The sequence below is a fragment of the Ziziphus jujuba genome, chromosome 1 (assembly GCF_031755915.1).
Source record: "Ziziphus jujuba cultivar Dongzao chromosome 1, ASM3175591v1".
NCBI lineage: Eukaryota > Viridiplantae > Streptophyta > Magnoliopsida > Rosales > Rhamnaceae > Ziziphus > Ziziphus jujuba.
Window position 1 is genome coordinate 37876628 of NC_083379.1, and position 22761 is coordinate 37899388.

The following is a 22761-nucleotide window of genomic DNA, read 5'->3' on the forward strand; positions in this document are numbered from 1 at the left end:
TGTGTGTCTATTTTTCTAAAGTTTTCTTAATCAGGATGTTTCCGTTTCAATGTAGTCCATCATCAGATGGTGAAAAATTCATGAAATCGCATTTGTGACTGAATGGTGGGTACCTGCTATTGTGAGTTCGGGTAAATTCTTGCGTAGAGTTTGTCAAAGTTCTTCGGTTTCACAGATACTATATCGTTCTCTGTTTCAATGGATGTGCAATTAAGTGAACCGTAAAAATGTAATTAGGAGTCGCACTAGTCCATTGTGTTTGTCCAAAATATGTGGTAGTGATTAGAATCTTCTAATTAATTTTGTCGTTGATATAACTTTCCCCTTGAAATTAAAATTTAAGAATTCGAATAATGCTGCTTCAAAACCATGCTGTTTCCCCTTCGATGCTGGTTAATTGTCACATTGTGAAAAATTTCATGAAATGGTGAATGGTTTATGCTTTTGAGGGTTGGTTTATCTGCTGCTTTGAGTTGGAACCAGGACAGGTTAAGATGACCAATACGTAGCAATTTGTTTGAACACTAGTGTAGGTATGGTGATGGGTTTCGATAGCACAGATGCTACCATCAGCCCTGTTTCTATGGATGTAGATGTGCAAATTACCGGTAAGTATAAGGTTGAGGTTTCTTTTCCAATCATATATTGTAGTCTCGTTATGCATACTGATAGCTAGCTCGAGTTTTCTATATTCAAGTGCATCTTTAAGTAGCTTCTGATATCATTTGATGAGATTAGTCATTTCATTGTTGGTACGATGGATCTTAGTCTATATCAGTGTTCAAAATTATATAGAAGTCGTTTCCGTCTTTTAATTAATTTGCCCTTGAAATTAAAAAGTTGAGAATTCAAACATTTGCTTCAAAATTAAAACTATTAGAAACAAAAATTAAAGGACTTTTATTTAGATCTCATAGGCCGTTCTTGATTGAAAAAAGTACCCAGTAGAAGGTGCTTGGTTCAACGTACATACGAGTTTTAGGAGAAAACACACTAGCTAGCCACAAAACCGTGATCAACTTTTATTATTGACTATTTTGGCTAAGGGAGGTACCCCGTGGCCATATGTTTAGACGAAGAGGACCGAACGGACCTGAATCTGACAGCGTTGTGAACCAGTTTGGCATCTAATTGGCAAGTCCTGGAGCCGCCTAGCCACCTGCTGAATCTGCTGCTGCTTTTGCTGGCCCTGTCGCTCTTGTTGTTGTCGTCCCTGTCGCTGTTGTTGTTGCACTTGTTGTTTCTGTTGCTCAAATATCTGTTCGAGTGCTTCGCACTGGCACTGGTCTTTCAGGTTCTCCAATTCCTGGCAGCATTGCTGCTCTTGTTGGCGTTGCTGCTGTTGCTGTTGCCCCTGTTGTCCCTGTTGCTGCTGGTTCATCTGCTGCCTGACATACTCCTCGCAGTTGTTCAGTTCCTGCCTCTGGATTTCCCTCTGGCACTGCTGGGACTGCCGGTCCTGCCGGTCCACCGTGTCGTCGACCTCGACGGTGGTGATGGTGGTGCGATAGGCGGAGGTGCTGGCAATCAGAAGGACCAGAGCAAAGGTGATTGCTGGGATTAAGAACTTTGCCATTGTTGAACACGGTAAGGTATATGGGTTTTGATTTTTCTTTTTGTTTTGAGGGGTGATGAAGAAGGATGGCGAAGGTGGTGGGTATTTAAGGTTGTTCTTGACCATTGCATGTTGGGAACGTGGTGGATTGAAGAAGATGAGGTGGTGGAAATATGGTTTTGGTGGCTAAGCTTGGTTCCGAGGTTGTGTTTGTGCTTCCACATAAGAAATACCATGCAGAAAAGTGCTGAAGATGATGCAGATGCTCTGCCTGAATTTGATTTTGTTTGTTTATTTGGGTTGGTAAATGTTACGTCGTCTGTTTTCTGCATTCCTGAAACTGCTTTTTTGTTTTATTCATAATTCTTGTTTAATTACCGTCTCTGATTTATCGAAGAAAAAAATAAATAAAAATTACAGTCTCCGTCTTTTTTGTTATTTTTCTATTAATCTTCATATAAATCCCATTATAGATTATTTTCTCTTTGAATTTTTCAAAATCTTATAGTTTTTGTTAAAGTTCATAGGTTATTAGACATCAATCAAGAAAAATCTAAAGATAAAAAAGATAAAATTTTAATTGGTGTCAAGAGTTAAAAACACAATTTATAATAATTTTCTTTTTTTCTTTCAATTGGTGAACTAATATTACACAATTCAATCCAATTTGGTTAAAACTGTTTGAAGTTAAAATTAAGTGGAGCGACACTTATCCATTTGTTTGGTTTTTTTTCTCTCATTTCTGCAACCTTATCTATTTGTTCAGATTTTTGTCGACGGATGCAGATTTACATTGTCATTTCGCTACATATTTTGTCATTATTTTATTTTACTTTTTGTTTTCCCTTCTTTCGCTTGAGTATGGCGGATCCAATGCAATGCCTGCGAAAACGGCGTCGTTAAAATTACAAGATGAACATATATAACTTCTTGGGAAAGCTCTTCGTATAATACATATATATATATATATGTTAATGAAAAACTTTATGATAACTATATAATTTATTTTGATATTAATAGTTAAATATCGTAAAGTCATTATGCTAGTAAAAATTATTTCTTACATATGTTCTTACATTCTATGGTTCTTAGACTAACTAATAGAAACACTTTAATAGTTTTCACTTCTCTCAAAAACAAATGCTATAGAAAATTAATCTGGCCTTAGCTAAGATATTATCCGAGTTCAATTTTAAAACGTAAAATTAACAATTAATGCATTTTTTTTTTTTATCTGAGCTTCATAATTTTTTAACATTCATATAGTTTTGCTCCCCCAATCAAATGACTAACTGCAATATTGACATATATCATATTTAAAACAAAAAAAAAAAAAAAAACAATTTTTCTACGATACCCAATATATATATATAGGAGGAAGATATGGTATGGACGGTTTATATATGGATCCGTACCAAAATCGATACTTTTTAAAAAAAATATCGATTTTGTTGTGTATATATATACAGCAAAACATATAGGTCTCTCCCTACTGTAGTTTATATATATATATATATATATATATATTAGGATACGGAAATTTATATTTTTTTATTGTGTGGATATTCTTAAAAGAACAATTTAAAAATTTCTTAAAAACTTTTTGCTTTTTTTTTTAATTATTATTTTTTTAAACGTTCATACAATAAAAAAATTTGGATATATGTACCATAGAACGATCATATATGTATATATATATATATACACACACACACGCATTTAAAGATCTATTAATTGGTGCTAAAGTCAAGAAACAAAATTTATATTGTTTTTATTTAACAAAATTAAATTTGTCTCAGTTAGTCTAACTATTAACTTAAACCGTTCTTATATTTCCATATTTGTTCGGTTTTTAATCGAAGGTTTTACGCGCATGGTCTGCCTGTTACATTATTTGTCATATTGGATGTGGCTTTACGCAGTGAATATTCTTATTTTTATTTTTTATCAGGTTAATTATAATATACACAGTGAATGTTGGAACACAATTTCCCTTGAGAGCTTCCAACTTTGCCAACAAAGTTTTATATGCACAGCAGTAAGTTTTCTATCTATTTAACAATAGTAAATGAGTATCATAAATTCATTATTAGCCTATTAAAATTCTCACATTGATTTTCTTCAACAGTCACCAGAACGACTCGACATCCAAACCTGATATATATATATATATATATATATTTCCGTCGGAATTTCAATAGTTAGATCTGAAAAGAGGGGATCGAACATGACTCAAACTAGATGTGTGGATGGTTGATCTTTGGATGAGGAAGATTAATATGTACTTTTTATATCAGTAAACTAGATAATATTATCAATTAGAATATATATGCACACAATTAACTTTTTATTAAATTCACTCAACCAAAGAAAGAAAAAAACATTTTATGAAATTCATTAGATATACCTTCGAGCAAATATGTGTAATAATATTCCAGCTAATAAATAAACCATCGACTCGTCTGATCAACGGATGTGAACCAAAAAACAAATCGATCCCCTGCCTTCAAAATTCCATAGATTAATTAAAAATGAATTGCTTTTCGAACAAAATTGTCAGATAAAAAATGACGGACAACGTGAGTTTTGCCAATTTGCAAATCATTTTGGATATTATCTATCTTTAGAAGGGATACTTTGGAGAATAAAGAAATCGAAAACAAACTCTATAGTCTCTTACTATAAACAAATAAAATATTAAAAATCGAAAACGAACTTTGTAGTCTTTGGTTGTAAATAAATAAAATATTATCATGCAGCTTCTAATTAAAGCTAATGACGAATTAAATGATATATATATATATAGTCAGAAACATATCATTGGGAATTAAAAAAAACAAAAAAACTTTATATACTTAAAAACAAGAGACTTGGATACATAAAAGAGTAGGTTCTCATACACACAGCAGACAGAGCAAAAGCACGCGGTAACGTGCTTGTTACAATAATACACACATGAGATTGAGGACACACAATCCACTAATCCCATGGGTATTCTTTTCATTATTTTGGGATTCCTTAGTACTCGACATGGTACACTAGCCTAGACTATAAGCTAAAGCCTTATCCATTTCCTTTCCACGATCTAAGCTAGAACCAGCTAGTTGATGATCCTCGAATCTGACATTGTTGAGAGCCCACCTGGCACTCCTGTGGCAGATTCTGGAGCTTCTGAACCACCCGGTGGAATACTTTCTCCCCCTGCAAATGTCCCTGCTGCATTTGTTTGTGCACCATCTGTGCGAGTGCTGGGCATTGACACTGCTCGTTCAGCTGCTCCAGCTCCTGACAGCAAGGCTTAAAGTGTTCTGATTTGTCGTTTGGGTCGGTGGTCATCGCCAGCACATTTTCACCACCTCTGGATCGGCCGCCCCTGCTTCTGCTCTGCTGCATCACGTACTGCTTGCAGTGGTTCATGTCCTGCATCTGGATCTCCTGCTGGCATTGCTGCCTGGATCCCTCGATTTCCACGGTCGTGATGGTGGTGCGGTAGGCGGATGTGTTGGTGGTGACCAGGAGGACCACAGCTAGTAGAGTCGTTGCTACGATTGAGAGCCTGGCCGCGGCCATTGTTGCCGATAATCTTGGTTTGATTTTGATCTCTGGTGGGTGGACTTTGTTTTGTTTAGTTTTTTTATTTTTATTTTTATTTTTATTTTGGGGGGGGGGGGGGGGGGGGGTGGAGGGACTGTTGGTGAGGAGGAGATGTGGTGAAGGTGATGGGTGGGGGGTATTTAAGGCTATTTTTGGCCGTTGCATGTTGGATACGTGGTAGATAGAAGAGACTAAAGAGGGTGTTGGCTTTTGGGATTTTTGGTGGAGTTGGCCGGGTTTCCTTCCCAGTGTTTATGTCTTGTGCTTCCACGTTTGAGGATCGCATGCAAATGCTGCCCTTAAACGTGCCTGTGTTTGTTTATAGAAACATATATATACTCGGGCTTAATCATATCCATTGTTTTAGTATCACATTTTTTTTTTTTTTTCTTGTTAGCAGTTTGATTTCACGATGAGGAATTTAAAAATTAATTAATTGCCTAATATATATATATATATATATATGATTGGAGCCTGAAAACTGTCATCACTATCAAAAGTGAATATGCGTGGTTGATCTGCCTCAAACATGCATGTTGCCAAGTAGCCTCAGAAGCAGGTGCCCTGTCACCGCTCTTTCCCCAAAAAAAATAAAAATAAAAAAATAAATAAAGAAGAAGAAGAAGAAAGGTGCCCTGTCACGGCCAATTTTATTTATTGATTTTTATATGTATTTTATTCAAAGCTTTTGCGAATCAGTATCTTGACTAAGAAGGTAGTTTCTGGTCAGATTAAGAAGAGCTTAGCTATTAATTGATTCAAGGTTCAATTTCTTTAAAATCTAAAGAATAAGCGTCAATGAGAATTTGACCAAATTTTTCTATTTATCACTACTGGTATAATGTAGTGATAACCACCAACAAAATTCATTACTGATTAGAAAGTACTAATTAACTGTATCTATTTTTTAAATTAAAACTTATATGAAAAAGTAAATCTTTTTAAATAATCAATTAAATTGTCCTTTGATATATAAATTTTAATAATAATGGCCACAAAAATGACAAATAGCATTTTAATTGTTTTTCCCATTTTAATTTGGAAATTTATTAACATAACAAGTACTGAACATTAACTTACTTAATTAGATTTTTAATTGGAAATTATTTATTCAGATCATTTTAAACACTTGATACACCAATACATTTTGATGTTGATACATTATTCCCTCTATATCATTTCTCATTTACATACATACTACAAACTGACAATCTTCTCTTCTCACTGCTTGATACTTCAACAATGTGGATTAGCAGTAATGGTAGGGTTTGGATCAGCTTTGCCATTGATGGTGGTTCTTGATATTGTTCTTGGATATTGATTTTGAAACACATCAAGGGCTTGATGGGTTGTGGGAATTTTAACCTGATTATATATGGTATGAGAAAAATATATAATAATTGTAAATAAGACGTTTGCAATTGATTAACATCAATTTAATTGTAACTAGTATTTTTGAAGGTTCTTCACTATAGCGGAAGAATAGTATTAAAGGACTATAGTTTCATAAATTGATCCTTTCTATTAAACTTCTGAAATATAAATCTATTATTTGATTTAGTTTTTTCTAGCAGAGTAATGGTCTATATCACTTTAATAGAGTAATGGTAGTTAAAAAAAAAAAAAAAGGATTAATTTATTAATCAATTTGAGGTTTGGTTTGGAAACTAGGAAAGCTCTGTTTTGAGAAAACAGAGAGAGTTACTTTGGAAGGACAAGGAAGGGGTAATAGGGCTGTGAGCTTTTTGACGTTAATCTGTGAATTTTGAGTATCAATTAGGAACAGTGTGTACATAATAAAGTAAATGGTAAATAACGGAAGCCAAGAAAAAAAAAAGAAAAAATTAAGTGGAAAATAATTTATTAGTTAAAGATTTAATTTCTTTTTTTGTTTTTCCAAAACAAAAAAAACATTGTCTAGGGGAGGAAACTCTGCTATGACAAAAGCAGAGGAAATGGTCCACAATTAGAATTGTTTTTCCACCACTTCTTCAACCTCTCACAGCTGTATATCCTGCTTCTTCACTTGCCTTGTCAAATCCTGGTTCTTTCCAGGGTCGCCAAGTTGGAGTACGAATAGGGTCAAACTCTAAAGAGAAACTCTGTTTTTGACAAAAAAGATATACATACATGGAATTAAACAATTAAATTTGCTCTTGGTGTATCTGAGGAAGCAAGATGTTACCATATGATTTTAATAAAACAGACTAACATTTTCTTCGCTTTTGCTTTTGGGATTTTCTTATAATTAAAAGACGCACAATTTGACCCGAATGATTTTGTATATATAGTACTTTAGGTTAATTTGTATTGAGAATCACATTTACTATATACTATTCAACATCTTTGCTGTGTCATGTGGGTAAATATAATGTTTCTCAATCTGATTATGAACCCAAAGGCATAGTTCAAGGGAAAAAAAAAAAAAAAAGAACCCCAAAGGCATAGAACCTACTTCTTTACCACCAAAAACATCGGAGTACTGAAAGGTATATACTTTAATTTTTGTAAGAAATAATATTAATTTAGAGCATTAAGCTACTAACCAGATGAGAGTAAAGTAACAGAAGTCCATGATCATATCTCAGAAATAAGATAGGTCACCACAAAGAGTAAAAATAAACAACCCCCTATAGCATTAATTTTGCAGCTCATTTTTCTCCAAGAGTAAGTTAATTAATTTGCCTTTGCACCACAAAGTGAAAAGGAATAGCATTGTCTTCATTCCAATTATTATCAAAATGATGATTAGCTTTACAAAGTTAAAAAAAAAAAAATGTTAATGGAGTTAAAATTCATCCTTTATATCAATTATCTCAATAATATGATAATCCTTCTTCCAACAACTTAGGGGTGGAGCCAAAATTTTATTATTTAGGTTAATGGGGCTAAAATTTGTATAATTTTTTAAAAATATATTATAAAAATCTATATCTATAGATTTATCATTATGCAATTATGACAAAATACTATCTATATAACTTAGTTTAAATTATGACAAAATACACTATATAAATTAGTTTACAAAAACAAATGCTTAATATAATTACAAAAATTTAAAAGGCTTCCTCCCCCCGCCCCCAAGTTTTAAGCATATAAAAATAAAAATATGGTTTTAAATCTGATGTTGCATTTTTTACCAAGTATTTCTCTCTCTTGCTATACTTTTTCTCTCTTACCAAACACAGAGAGAGTGAGGGGCAGAGATAAGATATTTTCCCATTCACTTTTTCTCTCTTACCAAACACAGAGGGAGTGAGGGGCAGAGAGATCGAAGCCTCAGACTTATCCAATTTGTTAGGATTCCTTCTTTTATCGCCTCTCTCCGACTTCGAAACCCTAAATATCGGATCAGGTAAACGTTTTCACATACCCGATCTTCCTTTTTGTTAATTCTTCTTATTATCTTTTTTTTTTTTTTTTAAATTTTTTTATAGGTTTCGATTTATTACACGGGATTCTTAATTGAATCCGGTGAATTTCATGGTTTCGATAGATGACACCGTTGTTCCTGTGACCGTTTACGGTGTAAATTTTCTGTGTTTTGATGTAAATCACATATAATTCTATTTTATGTGATTTGATTGTGAATTCCTCAGATTTTGACTTAAAAGGCCGGTTCTTTTTTTTTTTATTTTTTTAATTTTTAATTTTTAATTTTTTCTATATGTTTCGGATATATCTGACCTGTAATGTGGTCTTGTTGAATTTAAAGTGAAGATTTGTGTGGCTTGTGCCTCACTTGGGTACTGTTAGACCGTTGTTGATAACGCAATGGCGGATCCTGTTCTTCTGGACGATGAAAAGCTCGTCAAGCTTGCAAAAGTGGTTTACAATCAAGAAGCGGAGGCAGCAAAACACTGCAAATGCAACTCCGAAATCGAACGCTCCAACTGCATTCGCGAAACCAAAGTTTGTTACAATACGGTGCTTGGCCTTTTGGATTCTGTGAAACAATTAAAGAAAGAGTATGAGGACGGGGACAAGAATCTATCTTCCATTGCTAATGACATTTTCTCTTATGTGGTGTATGCTGTGAACAATGCCTTGCAGTTCGTGAGCAACTACAGTCTGCGTAACCACTACCTCGACAAAATCAGTGAGAATGCCAAAGCCCTTATCAGAGCTCTGAAAGAAATTGATCCAAATAACGTCACCAACGTCCAACGCCTAGCCAAAGATGCCATCATTTTCAGGAACGCCATGTTGGAGTACGTCAGGAAGAAAAACAGACCTATTTCACGCTACTTCGCCAAATGGCTCAAGGAAACCGGCTTGTCTTTTGGAAAACTCACCCAAAGGTAATATACATTATCAATCTTCTCTTTAAACTTATCTTCAAAGACATGGTGATTTGGATAATAAAAATGAAACCCAGATTGCCTAATTCATTTAATATTGCATGCTAATCTTTTAACAACTTGAATATTTACAATCAGGCTCCTATTAAGTTGATTTGATAGTTTTATTATCATAGTTTTATTATCAGATCCTTATTGTAAAGCTATAAAAATTAAGTTTTATAATTTTATTTATAACTCGCTGGAGCTTTATAGTACCTGATGATAAAATCATAGGTTGACTTAATGCGAGTCTAACTCTTTCTATATATGTATTTGCTCATGTAACAGCAAAATGATACATCTCAACAAATGAAACAGCTTAGTAAGCTATCTCTTCAAAACGCGAATTGAAATCTTCAATCTATCAGTCTCACACAGTTCGTGTATATATATGTATATATATATGTTCACAATCGTGTGATTTATAATGTTGTACTGACTGCAATACAAAAATTCTAGTAAGCCTTACAAATTTTCTTTTCAAATGCTTGAAGGTATCAAAACAAACTTAACTTTCAAGGGCAATTTAGGAACCTGGAAGATGCAAAAAAGCTGCAAGTAATTCATGACTATCATCAATATCTCTTTCTTTCTTTTTTCCTTTTAATTAAAAAGAAAAAGAAATGAAAAAAGATGTCTTAATCTTGATTAAACGTTTTACATACATGAGTATAGGTGTATAATAAAATCATTGAGGCATCGGGAAGGGGAAGAATTACAGTGAACCAGGTGTCAAAAGCTCTAGGAGCAACAGGAATGGCGGTGCTCATCTTCACAGCAGCCATAGCCGTGTGGGACGTGTATACATCTGACAACAAGCTGCAAACAGCGGCACGCGACACTTTACAGTTCATAGGAGCAGCTGGTGGTGGGACGCTCGGAGAGTATGCCGCCACCGCCTTAGCCACAGGGTTGTTGGGTGCGGCGGCATCTCCAGTGTTTGTGGTGGCTGCAGGAATTGTGGGTGGCATCGCAGGAGCATACATTCTTGGAAAATTTGCAGCCCATTTGGTTGACGAGGTATTTAGCTGGGGAGACACTGATAATATCACTCATTTGAACGATCAAATCCATTTCTATCAATGCTGCGTAGCACCGGCCCCCAACGGCAATGTTTTGGCTCGTCCGATTGCCCGACACGACGAACTTTAACTGCTACAACTTTGCTGCGCACCAATTAAACCTCTCTCGTGCATGTTTTCATGCCCACTTAATTAGGAGTTGGTGTGTGAAACTAAACAATAGTTGTTTCCTTTTGTATGTCGAGTGTAGTTCGGTCATTATATATATGAGGATACATGCATATATAGAAATTATCCGTTAATGTGGGATCTTTTATGATTCTATAAGGTACGTTTGCAACGTTTGTAAGGAAGGGGCCGACTATCTGGATCTGGTTCGAATCTGTACTGGATTGACTGTCCAAGCTATATAGCTGATAAGCTTATCTATCTTCTATAAGATATAAAGCTATAGATCTAAAGCTATATATTTAGTGTCGATTCATCCACACTTCCATTCCTTGTAGAGGAAGGCTAACTGCTTGCTGGCTGGGAGCTTCTCCTATTATTATAGTTGAATAAACTCCTACGCCTGGAACTCCTCTTTATTTACCGCATTTCTTCCTTCTGCAAGAGTCATGTTCACTGCTCCTGCACCTCCTCCAACTCCAACAGGCCCCTTTCCTTTGTTTCAGTATCGCAGCTTCTCTGTCTTTACCAGAAGGAGAATCCATGACGGTTACGGTCTATGAGAAAAGAATCCTGCCACCACTCAACACCTATGAAGTAGGCGCCTCAGTAAAGAAGAAGACATCTATCTAATACCATTCTTATCTTTCTTATCTTGATCTAACGGCCTGGGAAGACCCATAAAGAAAGCAAGAGAGAACTCAAAGAGAAACTACAAACTAAGAGCGGATGTACAGTTGACCTCAGACCTATTCCCGACTGCAGAACCAGAATGTTTAGACTGCCCGCTGGCCTATTGGGATAGCAGCCTTCTGGCTTTGCCTGCCGTTCTAGTAAAAAATTCTGGCTCGGCCCGGGAAACCGCTGGCAACAACAGGAAGGGGTCCATGTAGCTGCTGCGCCCTAGTTGTATTCCATGTATTTACTTATGCCACCAAATGGAAATATATATTTTACATACATATACATGCATGGCGTTGGTTTTATATATTCATAGTCATGGTCCAGTAGCAAAACCATTTAGAATATATTTTCAGATTCAATGGTAAAAATCCCCTCCCCCAAGTTTTTCCACCTATCTTCTACCTATCTATATGTTTGAGCTTTTAGCAAAAGATGTAGTATGAAAACTTATCTGATAAAAATTACCATATTTTCTTACATTAAAGACTTGAGAGTTTTCGAAATTAAACGTTTCTCTAATTAAATCATGGTTCTGTTGGAGTAGGGCAAGTAGAAAATGATACATTAAATGGGATATTTGAGGAATTCCTTCATTAACATTCTATTCTTTCTAGGAGAAGAACTATCATTAGGTTACATATAATGGAAAATAATTATCTTTATAATCCTTAGAGAACTATCTTTAATTATATATGATGGGTGACATAATTATATGTAGTGTTATAGTTGTCATATTTCAAGTAGATTCTAATTTATTCAGTCCAAAATTGATGCTTTTATTAATTATGTTAAACGAGTTGATCTAAATTTGAACCAAACTCATTTATAATAAACCAAAATCTTTTAATTTCATGTAATTTTCGAATTATGTTAGCATGTCATGATCTAAATTATCACTCCTACAATATTTACAAAAAAAAAAAAAAAAAAAAACACTTCTTCTACTTACGATTTCATCATATTAGCACATGATGATTTAAATTGTCACTTTATAATCAGGAAAAAAAGAAAAAAAAGAAAAAAAAATACTTCTTTTACTTACGATTTTAAGTAAATATAATTTTTAAAAAATGAATAATACATGACCATTCACCGAATAACCAAAAAATGCAAATTAAATCAATTATACACAAAAAAAAAAAAACTTTTTCTGTTTCACATATTTTTTAATTAATATTTATTCAAATTAATCTAATTTATTGATATGTAACGGTTTACACAATTGATATAATTAATAATACTTTACATATATTTTTATATTATAACATTTAAATAATGCTTTCATTGATACGGTCATACTAACAATCCAAGTACTCATAAATGATGATATTAATTTGCAACTGTATACAAAAATATTACAATTGTAAACAAAAAATATATTTCTTTACATGCAACGCACATGCGAAAAACTAGTATATGTATACACGCACACACACAAGTACAACACAAATATTGTTTGTGGCATATAGATGACAAAAAATTTACACAAGTACAACACAAATATTGTTTGTGGCATATAGATGACAAAAAATTTTCCTTCCGTCCAGTAGTTTCATAAATTTTGACAATGTTAAAAAATCCCCGAGAGGTTTTTTGGTTCAAAGAATCTCAAAGAGGTAATAATGCCTACGTTAAGTGTACAAGATAGATATATGATTTATAATATATGACAATGTCCTCAACATCCCATGCGTCAACATTCCTCCACGTGGCGAACAGTCTAACTCGGAAACGTCACCGTGCTGCTTGGTGCGATAGGGGACCCACTTACCGACTCTAAAAATGAAGAAATTAAAAATAAAAAAAATAAAAAAGACGCTGTTTTTCGAGCATTGCCTAGAGCAGGGATGCGTTTACGATTGTACCCTTCATCTATGCCCTTGCAGTCATATTGTAACCTCGATACTCTCTCATCATCTTTCGACACGTGTCCAATCATATAAATTATAATAAATCAGAGCAAATCAAACGGTTGGTAAACTCTCAGATGCTAGCGTTGCGAGTAGTGAACTCTATCTCTTTGCTAGCGTTGCGAGTAGTGAATATATATCTCTGGGCTCCATTTTAGTCCTCGCGATCTATTTTTTAGTATCTCTTTAGCGTGAATATACGTGCGACCGACTTTACCAAGTATTTCTCTCTCTAGCTATAAGATATTTTTCCATTCACTTTTTCTCTCCTACCAAACACAGAGAGGGAGGGGTAGAGAGATCGGAGCCTCGGACTTATCCAATTGTTAGGGTTCCTTCTTTTATCGCCTCTTTACGACTTCGAAACCCTAACTATCGGATCAGGTAAACGTTTTCACAACCCGATCTTCGTTTTTGTTAATTCTTCTTTCTCTTTTCTCTTTTTGTTTTTTTGTTTTTTTTTTTTGTTTTTTTAAGGTTTCGATTTATTACACGAGATTCTTAATTGAATCCGGTGAATTTCATGGTTTCGATAGATGACACTGCTGTTCCTGTGACCGTTTACAGTGTAAATTTTCTGTGTTTTGATGTAATTTTTTTCAGATCTTCTAAGTTTTTTTGTTGTTTTAGTCTTCAAATGAAAAAAATATAATAATTGCGACGTTTATAATTTGTTATTATTATGGGGGGGGGGGGTGGTTTCAAAATTCTATTGAATTTTTTATTTTTATTTTTTTATTTTTATAAATGTTTTGGATATAGCTGACCTGTAATGCGGTCTGGTTGAATTTAAAGTGAAGATTTATGTGGCTTGTGTCTCACTTGGGTACTGTTAGACGGTTGGTGATAACCCAATTCATCTTAACGTTGTTGCAAACGATTGTTCCACATTCTTTAAGTTATCCTTTTCTTAGTGTGGAAAATATAAATTTGGAACCAAAAACAGCTCTTTAAGATATGTGTGAACGGTTTGGAAATGGCCTTGTGTTCCAATTGATTTCTAAAAATGGCCTTATGGTCCAATTGATTCTGATCCCGGGCTTAAACATTTCACAATGGGTACCACTAACTTTTTCAATGATTTGGCTGTGTTTGTCATGCTTTTATAAGCGATTGAATATTCTATTTTGGGTACGCAATTATCCTCTCTATTATTCTACATTCTGAATTTCATATTCGTCTGCTTTAGGTCTGAGCCTTCTGGTTGTCAAGTTCTCTTATTTCAACCAGCTAAGGTTCATGTCTGAACTCGACCACCAGACTCCCACTGCCTTCGGTATGTTCGCTTCTTATTCTTATTTTATGAACAGATCTCTTAGGACTGTTAGCTTCTTAAGTTTTACTATCGTACCTAAATTGAAATTGTTGATGGTTAGATGAGATGAGTTGAGAAATCGCTCTAATTTTCTTGTGCTAAAATTGTACATATGTAGAGGTACCCTGTAAGCAATGGGTTTTGATTAAATATAAAAGGACTATCATGAAAAGTAGCAGTGGAAACTTAGTCTAAGAAGGTGCTTCATTTTGTGGCTTGTTCTAACGCTAAGCTGCTTGAAGTGTTGTAGTGCTTGTGGATCAAGTTTTGATCGATATGTTTTGCTGTGCATTTGGGTAGTGTAGTAGTTGTGTGTCATATACCCAATCATAATTTAGAATTATGTTGTTTAGGGTATCTTGCGAAGTATTGTATAGTTTCTGGAATTTTGTAAGCACTTATTCTCATCCTTTCCTCCCCTAATTTCTCTCTCTTGAATAATGGGCTAATTGATGTGCTTTTGGTGCGTATGTCTATTTGGTGTTTTGTTTGTATTGATGGTGGGTATAGATCCGTTTGCCGAGGCAAATGCTGACGACTCAGGTGCTGGAGCAAAGGAATATGTGCATATTCGTATTCAGCAGCGGAATGGCAGGAAAAGCCTGACAACTGTGCAGGGATTGAAGAAGGAATACAGCTACAATAAGATACTTAAAGACCTTAAGAAGGAATTTTGCTGTAATGGTACAGTAGTTCAGGATCCAGAATTAGGGCAGGTATGTCCTTTTTACAATCACACAACTTTTCGACATCTGTTTGGCTCCAAAAAAATCTCTTAACTATTCATCTATCGACAGGTTATTCAACTTCAGGGTGATCAGCGTAAGAACGTATCCACCTTCCTAACCCAGGTATGTAACAAGTAAATTTCAAGGATGTTAAATCTTAATACAATTAATACTAGTCCTTTTCCTTCTTGTGGACCATTGCTCATCTTTATGCATTTACTAAATCCCTATTTTGCCGTATTTTTCTGATTGTGTTATGAAAATGAAGCTTTTAGTTCAGAGTTTATAGTTGAGTGTCATGTAAGCACAAATAAAAATTTTTTGCCCAAAAGATTCTCTGATCTCATGTAATCAAACCGTGTGGTTGTCTTTTGATCATCGGTTGTTAAGTGCTGAAAATTAATTGCATATAGTTCATTGTATTGAGTGTGATGTGATCCAGTTGCTGATTCTTCTATTTTTCCTACTGTTTTCTTTTAGGCTGGTATTGTGAAGAAGGAACATATCAAAATTCATGGTTTCTGAGCCGCAGCTACTCAAAGTCTCTGCAATATACAGCACAACCCTCTCTTGTGTTGGTGTTTGTCTGATTTTCAATATAAGAGTGCTGTAATATAAACCTTATGCTAGTTTGTTGCATGCACTTTAGTTCCTGTGTTCTAGCGTTATAGCATCCGTGTGATGTGGGATGATTATGGATTGTGTGATAATTAATACCTTTGTCCTTAATACAGATGCCTATCGAGACAATATTAAGTACCCATTTTACATGTTTTGAATGCATTTTCTAATATAAGCGATGAGCATGGATTGAATGTTAACTACAAGAAGTTATGATCACGGGGCTGAGTTTATATGCAAGCAGATAAGCATCAGTTCCGGCCCAACTTTGTGTCTCCATGGCAAGCAATATAAAAAGGGCCCTTGCAATTATACAGTAACTTTGGGTAAATCTTTTCTCTGTTCTAATTTGATAGTAGGTTCTCATGTGCTAGGGTTCCGGCCCAACTTTCTGTCCCCATGGCAAGCAATATAAAAAGGGTCCCTTCAATTGTACGGTAACTTTGGGTAAATCTTTTCTGTGTTCTCGTATGCTAGGGTTCTCGTCTAATTAGAATCTTGAAAAAAAAAAATAATTAATAAAAAAATAAAGGAAGCAAATTTCAGTTACACCATTCTGATTTGACATGTTTATATTTTATGTTTATGAAAATTAATTTATTTATATATATATACATACATATATATATATATGTATATACATATATATATATCTATATATATATATATATATATTTTAATAAATTATCTATTGTATAATCTAACCAAAATTTTTTATGATTTGAATCCATGGTTTTGTTGGGTCTTGTTGAGATAGATAAAAATGTTTACCATTTGAATTCATATTTAGAAGTGTTTAATTATTAAAGTTATTTTCTTCGTTAATTGATATTTAGATTTATGTTTTTGAAACGTCATCCGTAATTTTCGTTTTTTTATAGTTAACAAATAGATCCATTTGTCAATTACAGATTGTGGCCTTAAAGGCTAGAAGTTAACTGTTAAAAACTGGAAAGTGTGGGGTTTAAATGTGATTTGAGATAAAAATAAAAGTGGTTTAAATTAAACTCTATTAAAAATAATTATAAAATTTATAAAATACAAATAGAAATGTCAAATAGAAAACCAAATGGCATAAATCATATAGAACGGTACAGGTCAACACTATAGTATTTGCACAAGGCATTCTTACATTCTATTAGCAAAAAAATTATTATATTCCAATTCATGACCAAAATAGTAGACAAACATGCACTATAAAAAAACATGCACTATAACTAGTGGTGGATCCATAAAAATTCTTCTAGTGACGAAGATATTACGTTTTTTGGTTGAAAATCCTAGTTCATCTTCCCCCCCTCGGTATTAAATATATATATATATATATATATGAAGGATATAAAATAAACTCTTCATAAAACATATAAATAATAATTAATAAAAAAATCAACATTTGTTCTTTTTTTTTTTTTTTTTCTTTCATCATGATTTTCTCTGTAACAAATTTTTTCAGGGAATTTTTACAAAAAATTATATAGAACAAACAATATAATATTTTATTAGCAATTATCACTTAAATAATGAATTAATTATTAAATATATTCGGTATTATTCGGAACTACTTTTTCAAACTATAAAAATTATCAAAACAATCTAAATTAATTAAAGCATTTAAAATTTATAACTTTTTGTTCAATAATGCATGTTGGTTAACATTTTAAAGCTAATTAAAGTAACAAAAATTAATTAAGATAATGAAATTTTATTAAGAAAAAATTTATTGATTTAATGACCAAAGTAGACAAACTTGGGCGATATTCTAGAGTATATCTAATGTCAAATTGCATTTTATTTTACATTGACATATTATATATGTCAACGGTAAATTTTATCAATATCTTTCCAATAATATATGATAAAAAATAACATTAGCAAATATATATTTTATTTAATTATATTATTTTATGTTATTTGCTAAATTTATTTTCATCTATCATCTTCTTTTTTATCTACCAAAATTTTATTTATTATTATATATATATATATATTTTATCCATACTATCACGATATTTACACCATTTTTTCCCCCTTAACAACTCCTCACTATACATCATTTTCAATCGCTCCTTGTATTTATTAGGCTTTCAATTGCATTGGTTTTACGTTAAAAAAAAATTGCAGGAAGGCGTTGCGAAGAAGCTGTGGACTGCCAAATTTGGGTTGCTCAATGTTCTTTAACAATTGAAAAAATTAAAATTTGAAAATTCTATTATTTAATAGTGCGGATCACAAATAATTTCTTATAGTAGGGTTTATTATTAAAAAATGCTAATTGCATTTTATGCAATGTGCCATTGGAGGATACGAAGAACATAACTATACTATTTTTTGGTAATGAAAATTGGAGATGCTCTTAGTATTTAAGAAGTAAAATAGCAAATAAGTAAAACAAAATATTTAAAAATTAAGAGAGAAAAAAAATCTCATGGGGCTTAAAGATCAAAATCGACAAACTTAAAGGACACTTTAGTGTTTAAGAGTTAGAATACTAAATAAATAAAATAAAATATTAAAAATAATTAAAAGAGAATTATTGCCTCCTTCCTGTACCTAGGTCCGCCGATGAAACATTAAAATAAATAATAATGTTAGATTTATCAAAATATTTATTAAATTTGTTGATAGAATGGTATGATAATTTAATTTAATTTTTTATTTAAGGATTTACTCATTTATATTTAAGTTGTATGAATACATTAATCATTAAAATCTTAATACATGTTATTTAATAAATAAATTTGATAAATATTTTAATATTTATATTTTTACTGTGCTATTCGTGCTTTTCAGTGGGGGGGGGGGGGGGGGGTTTGGTGTAAATCTGCCTTCATATATGAGTTGCCTTCATATGATTTGCTAAGACAATTTCACATACCGTATAGTAAATCAGAGACCTTGAAGTGCGAGGATTATAGTAAAAATGGGGAAATTTGGTTACCAATTGAAGCAGACGACGAGGTTCCTTGTCAGTGATATTTTCAAAATATAAACATCACATTTCTCCATATTTCCAAGTATAAATTTCCACCAATATTGATCCATCCAGTTATAGTGATCTTTGGCACTAGCCTCGATATATACCTGCTCAAGTTTTTTCATCCAGCAAAAATTAAATTGTTAATTTGTTCAGTATATTAGCTAACCGAAGAGCATCTATGTTGGTGATGTAGTTTGAAGTTTAATATCTTGTGCCAAGTCATTTGTTATGTTTTTGTCATTTTGTGTGCTAGTTCAGCAGTTTATTTTACCAGCTTCACTGTTTGTTTTCCCTGTGTAATTGCTTAGTAAGAGTAGAAAGCTTGTACTATAAATAGTGAGATGAAAAGCTTTCTTTGTAAGCTAAACTAGATCCATAAAATATATACGTAATTTTTCTCTCCAAAAACTCTCTCATTTTCCCTCTGTTTTACTTATTTTACTTATTCCTTCAGATTCTCTCTATCTTTCTTTGATTTTCTTCCAGATTTTCTTTCATATTTTTCTTACTTTAGCATTTTCTTAATTCAAGAAACTTCTCATGGTACCAGAGCACGGCGCGATGGCTGAATAGAGTGCGATTCTAATGATCTCTCCATCTCCAAGCATTTGATTAAGCTTGATGATGGGAATTATTTCATTTGGAAATCTCAGGTGCTTCCTCTACTCAAAGGTCTCAAATTTGTTAAATTCATTAAGTTTTCATCTTTTGAAGAATGGATCAAGGATGAACAACATAGTTCTGGTATAGGTGGTAGAGTTGGTAGTCCAATTGTTATAAATACAGATAATTTTGATCATGAAAAAGAAAATTGCTACATATAGGATCAATTTTTGGTTGGATGGCTTAAAGGAAGTCTGAGTTACTCTATTTCTGGACATTTTGTTGGAAAAGAAACAATATTTAAACTTTGGCATGCTATTGGAAGTCGATATGCTACTAAGTCTCAAAATCAGGTTTTACATTACAGAAAGCTGTGTCAAAATACTAAGAAATGGAATTTACAAATTGGTGATTATATCTTGAACATGAAAGACCTAGTGAACAATTTAGTTGCTGATGAAGATGAGGTCTCGGAAACTGATCTAATTGTTTACATACTTGGAGGTCTAGGGTCTAACTATGAACCTGTTTCTACAATCCTGCGTGTAAAACTTGAATAGTATAATATAGAGGAAGTTCAAATTCATTTACTTGCTTTTGAGTCGAAGCTAGATCAATTGAATACATCTATTACTTTTGACTTAGTAATTCATCAGCACACTTTGTATGACAAATATGGTTCAAATGTTGGTATGATGAAAGTTCCTACATAGCATATTAATTCTGGTTAGAAGTTTTGCAATAATGGTGAAGGTAGCAAAATGGTTGATACTGATGCTCCCACTTGTTAGGATCCGTCCAAAATTTTTCATCGGAACCCTAGACAAGCTCTAAATTCTAGGAAAATCCTACCGGACCTTCCAAGGAAAATCCGACAGCATCTCCCCTAAGAGTTGAATTTACCACAAAATTTCATACATAGAAAACACACTTCTAACAATATCTCCTTATTCCTCCCACTTTACTACAATTTATTTCCACAAAGTTCAGTACTTCAAAAATTAATAGGGAACCGGTGCAATATTATATAAAAGCATCCATATAGTATACAGAGCATCAAGGGTTTACAAAAAATTATGGAATTTAATACAACAAAGTATAAAGGGAAGTGGTATAGGGTAGGAAGGAAAAGAAAGAAAGGACTCCTTGGAATTCGGCAGCAACTAAAACGTCGAGCTCGCTCCAGTCAATCACATCTACTAACCTAGGTCTAGAGGAACGAATTTAAAAATGTCGTGAGATGCTAATCATCTCCGTGAGTGATCCGGCACTATACACTAATAATAATATTAATCATAATAATAATATAACAACAAAATGATCATGATTAATGAATAAATACTAAGTATTTTGAAATAATGTTTTCTCTCAAAACTCTCACAGTTCATTCCGTTGGAAATGTTCCCCTTTTAAAATATTTTCACAAAATCCAATAATCGTATGCCCCAAAAAATCACAAATAATTAATTAAATAAATTGCACATAAAATACAATAAATTAAAGATCTAAAATTTATAATAGAAATAATAAAAGATAATTTTAATAACAATTATTAAAATTGTAACATGATGTCATAAATAAATAAACCAAATCACAAGTAAACCAATAAATAGATAATAGAACTCATAGTAGAAGAATTTAGCCCAAATCAAATTAAATAAACAAGAATTGAATCAATGAAATAATCAAGCAATACTATTTAATAAATAAAATGCAATTGATATGCAATAAAAAAAATAATGAGAGACATCAATTAATTAAATAGTAAAATCACGATTAAATATCTTTAGTTTCAAATAAAATTTGAAAACATTAATTATTATAAATAACATAAAAACACAATTAAATCCATTAAATCTTTAAATATGATTTTAAAACATATTTTTGCTTAAAAATTTCATATCGAAATATCTCTATGCACCATACTATATATCAGTGATGTCTGACGGTGCCCAGCATCCCAAAGCACCATCTGACGGGGAGGTTAAGAGAGAACCTACATCCGGTCACCGTGGCGTCCCATCGGGCTGATGCTATCAACAGTCACCTGGCCATGGAGGGGACGGCTGATGCTCACTGTGCATTATACCCTGTCAGCCCTTAGGTCCATTGGCCTAATCATGGGCGCTAATCATATCTATGTAAATACAGTACAAAACACCAGTATTGTATGAATGCGTCTAAAAATCATAAAATTATATCTTTAAAAATCAAAGTCTCATAAATTCCACTTTTCAAATCCCTTTAAATCCATAATATTTTCACAATTCTTTTAAATCATCCTCAAAATCCATCGAGTTCAAATCCATCAACTTTTAAATCAATTAATTTGAGTATACGAATTTTCCAATGGCATAAGGTCAAGCCTTTAATATTTCAATGCATAAATATTTTTGGAACGTAATAATTTAAATCAATATTTTTCTCAAATTCTCAAAAATTAATTTAAATTAAAGGTATCCTTAAAATCACGTAAAATTTATGCATAGTTAAATTTTATGATTCATCAATGCATAATAAATTTAAAAGAGATAATTTCTTTCAAATCCAAGAATCAATCCATACCAAAAATAGTATTGAAACCACATAAATCCATATATAATTAAATTCATACAATTATGCACAATAAATTCAATAATAACATAACAATGATTAAGAGAATTTAAAACTACAATTCCTTTAAATTCCCAAATATATTTTTGGTCCCAACACATATATTAAAAATTATCAGAAATTGGCAACATAAATTTAGATAGTAATTTTATTAAATCTCCAACACATATAACATATTTTTCCAAATAATCAATTAACACAAAATATATAATTAATCACCCAAAATAATTTTGAAGGTGAGTCACTCACCTCGAGAACGCAATTCAATCAAGATCCTTTACGGGATCGATTCCACAATTCACACGTGCTTCTAAAATATTAACATTACACAACAACCACTAAATTAATATTTTATTTGGGTAAGTAATACACGATACCCAGGAGAGCTATCACAAACAGTATCCAAACTTTGTGAGTAATATACTGAAATGAAGCTTATGGAACGAGGATCACGGATTGAAACTTACCTCCCGGAGATCAAACCCATGATGGCCGAAATCTCGTCGGAAATCTCTTGGAATTCAAATCCTCGATTCTCTCAAACTGTCATGAATTGGAGGAAACTAACCTCGGATTTGGGTTTAGGGAGGTCAAATTAGTGGGGAAGGATAGGTGGGGTGATCGAAAC

At 32.8% G+C, this 22761-nt stretch overlaps 3 protein-coding genes across 4 annotated transcripts; 2 read left to right on the forward strand and 1 right to left on the reverse strand.

Annotated features, from left to right (window-relative positions):
* Window positions 1-876: 876 nt before the first annotated feature.
* On the reverse strand, window positions 877-5218 carry LOC107432438 (uncharacterized). The gene is made up of 3 exons (XM_060814028.1): window positions 4653-5218; window positions 2389-2437; window positions 877-1741 (listed from the first exon to the last, which is right to left on the reverse strand). Exons 1-3 carry the CDS (start codon window positions 5123-5125, stop codon window positions 1070-1072), a joined length of 1194 nt encoding a protein of 397 aa, XP_060670011.1. The 5' UTR covers window positions 5126-5218; the 3' UTR covers window positions 877-1069.
* A 3054-nt stretch (window positions 5219-8272) lies between these two features.
* Window positions 8273-11648, forward strand: LOC107432415 (uncharacterized). 2 transcript variants are annotated; one of them, XM_016043545.4, is made up of 4 exons: window positions 8273-8504; window positions 8865-9450; window positions 9987-10050; window positions 10168-11648. In XM_016043545.4, exons 2-4 carry the CDS (start codon window positions 8924-8926, stop codon window positions 10642-10644), a joined length of 1068 nt encoding a protein of 355 aa, XP_015899031.3. In that variant the 5' UTR covers window positions 8273-8504; window positions 8865-8923; the 3' UTR covers window positions 10645-11648. The 2 variants fall into 2 exon arrangements, with proteins under 2 accessions (XP_015899031.3, XP_015899040.3); XM_016043554.4 differs by having other exon boundaries at window positions 8870-9450.
* Window positions 11649-13493: 1845 nt separating this feature from the next.
* Window positions 13494-16089, forward strand: LOC107432484 (protein translation factor SUI1 homolog 1). The gene is made up of 5 exons (XM_016043630.4): window positions 13494-13660; window positions 14466-14552; window positions 15102-15307; window positions 15389-15442; window positions 15800-16089. The coding sequence occupies exons 2-5, from the start codon at window positions 14516-14518 to the stop codon at window positions 15842-15844; spliced, it is 342 nt and encodes a 113-aa protein (XP_015899116.1). The 5' UTR covers window positions 13494-13660; window positions 14466-14515; the 3' UTR covers window positions 15845-16089.
* Window positions 16090-22761: the final 6672 nt, after the last annotated feature.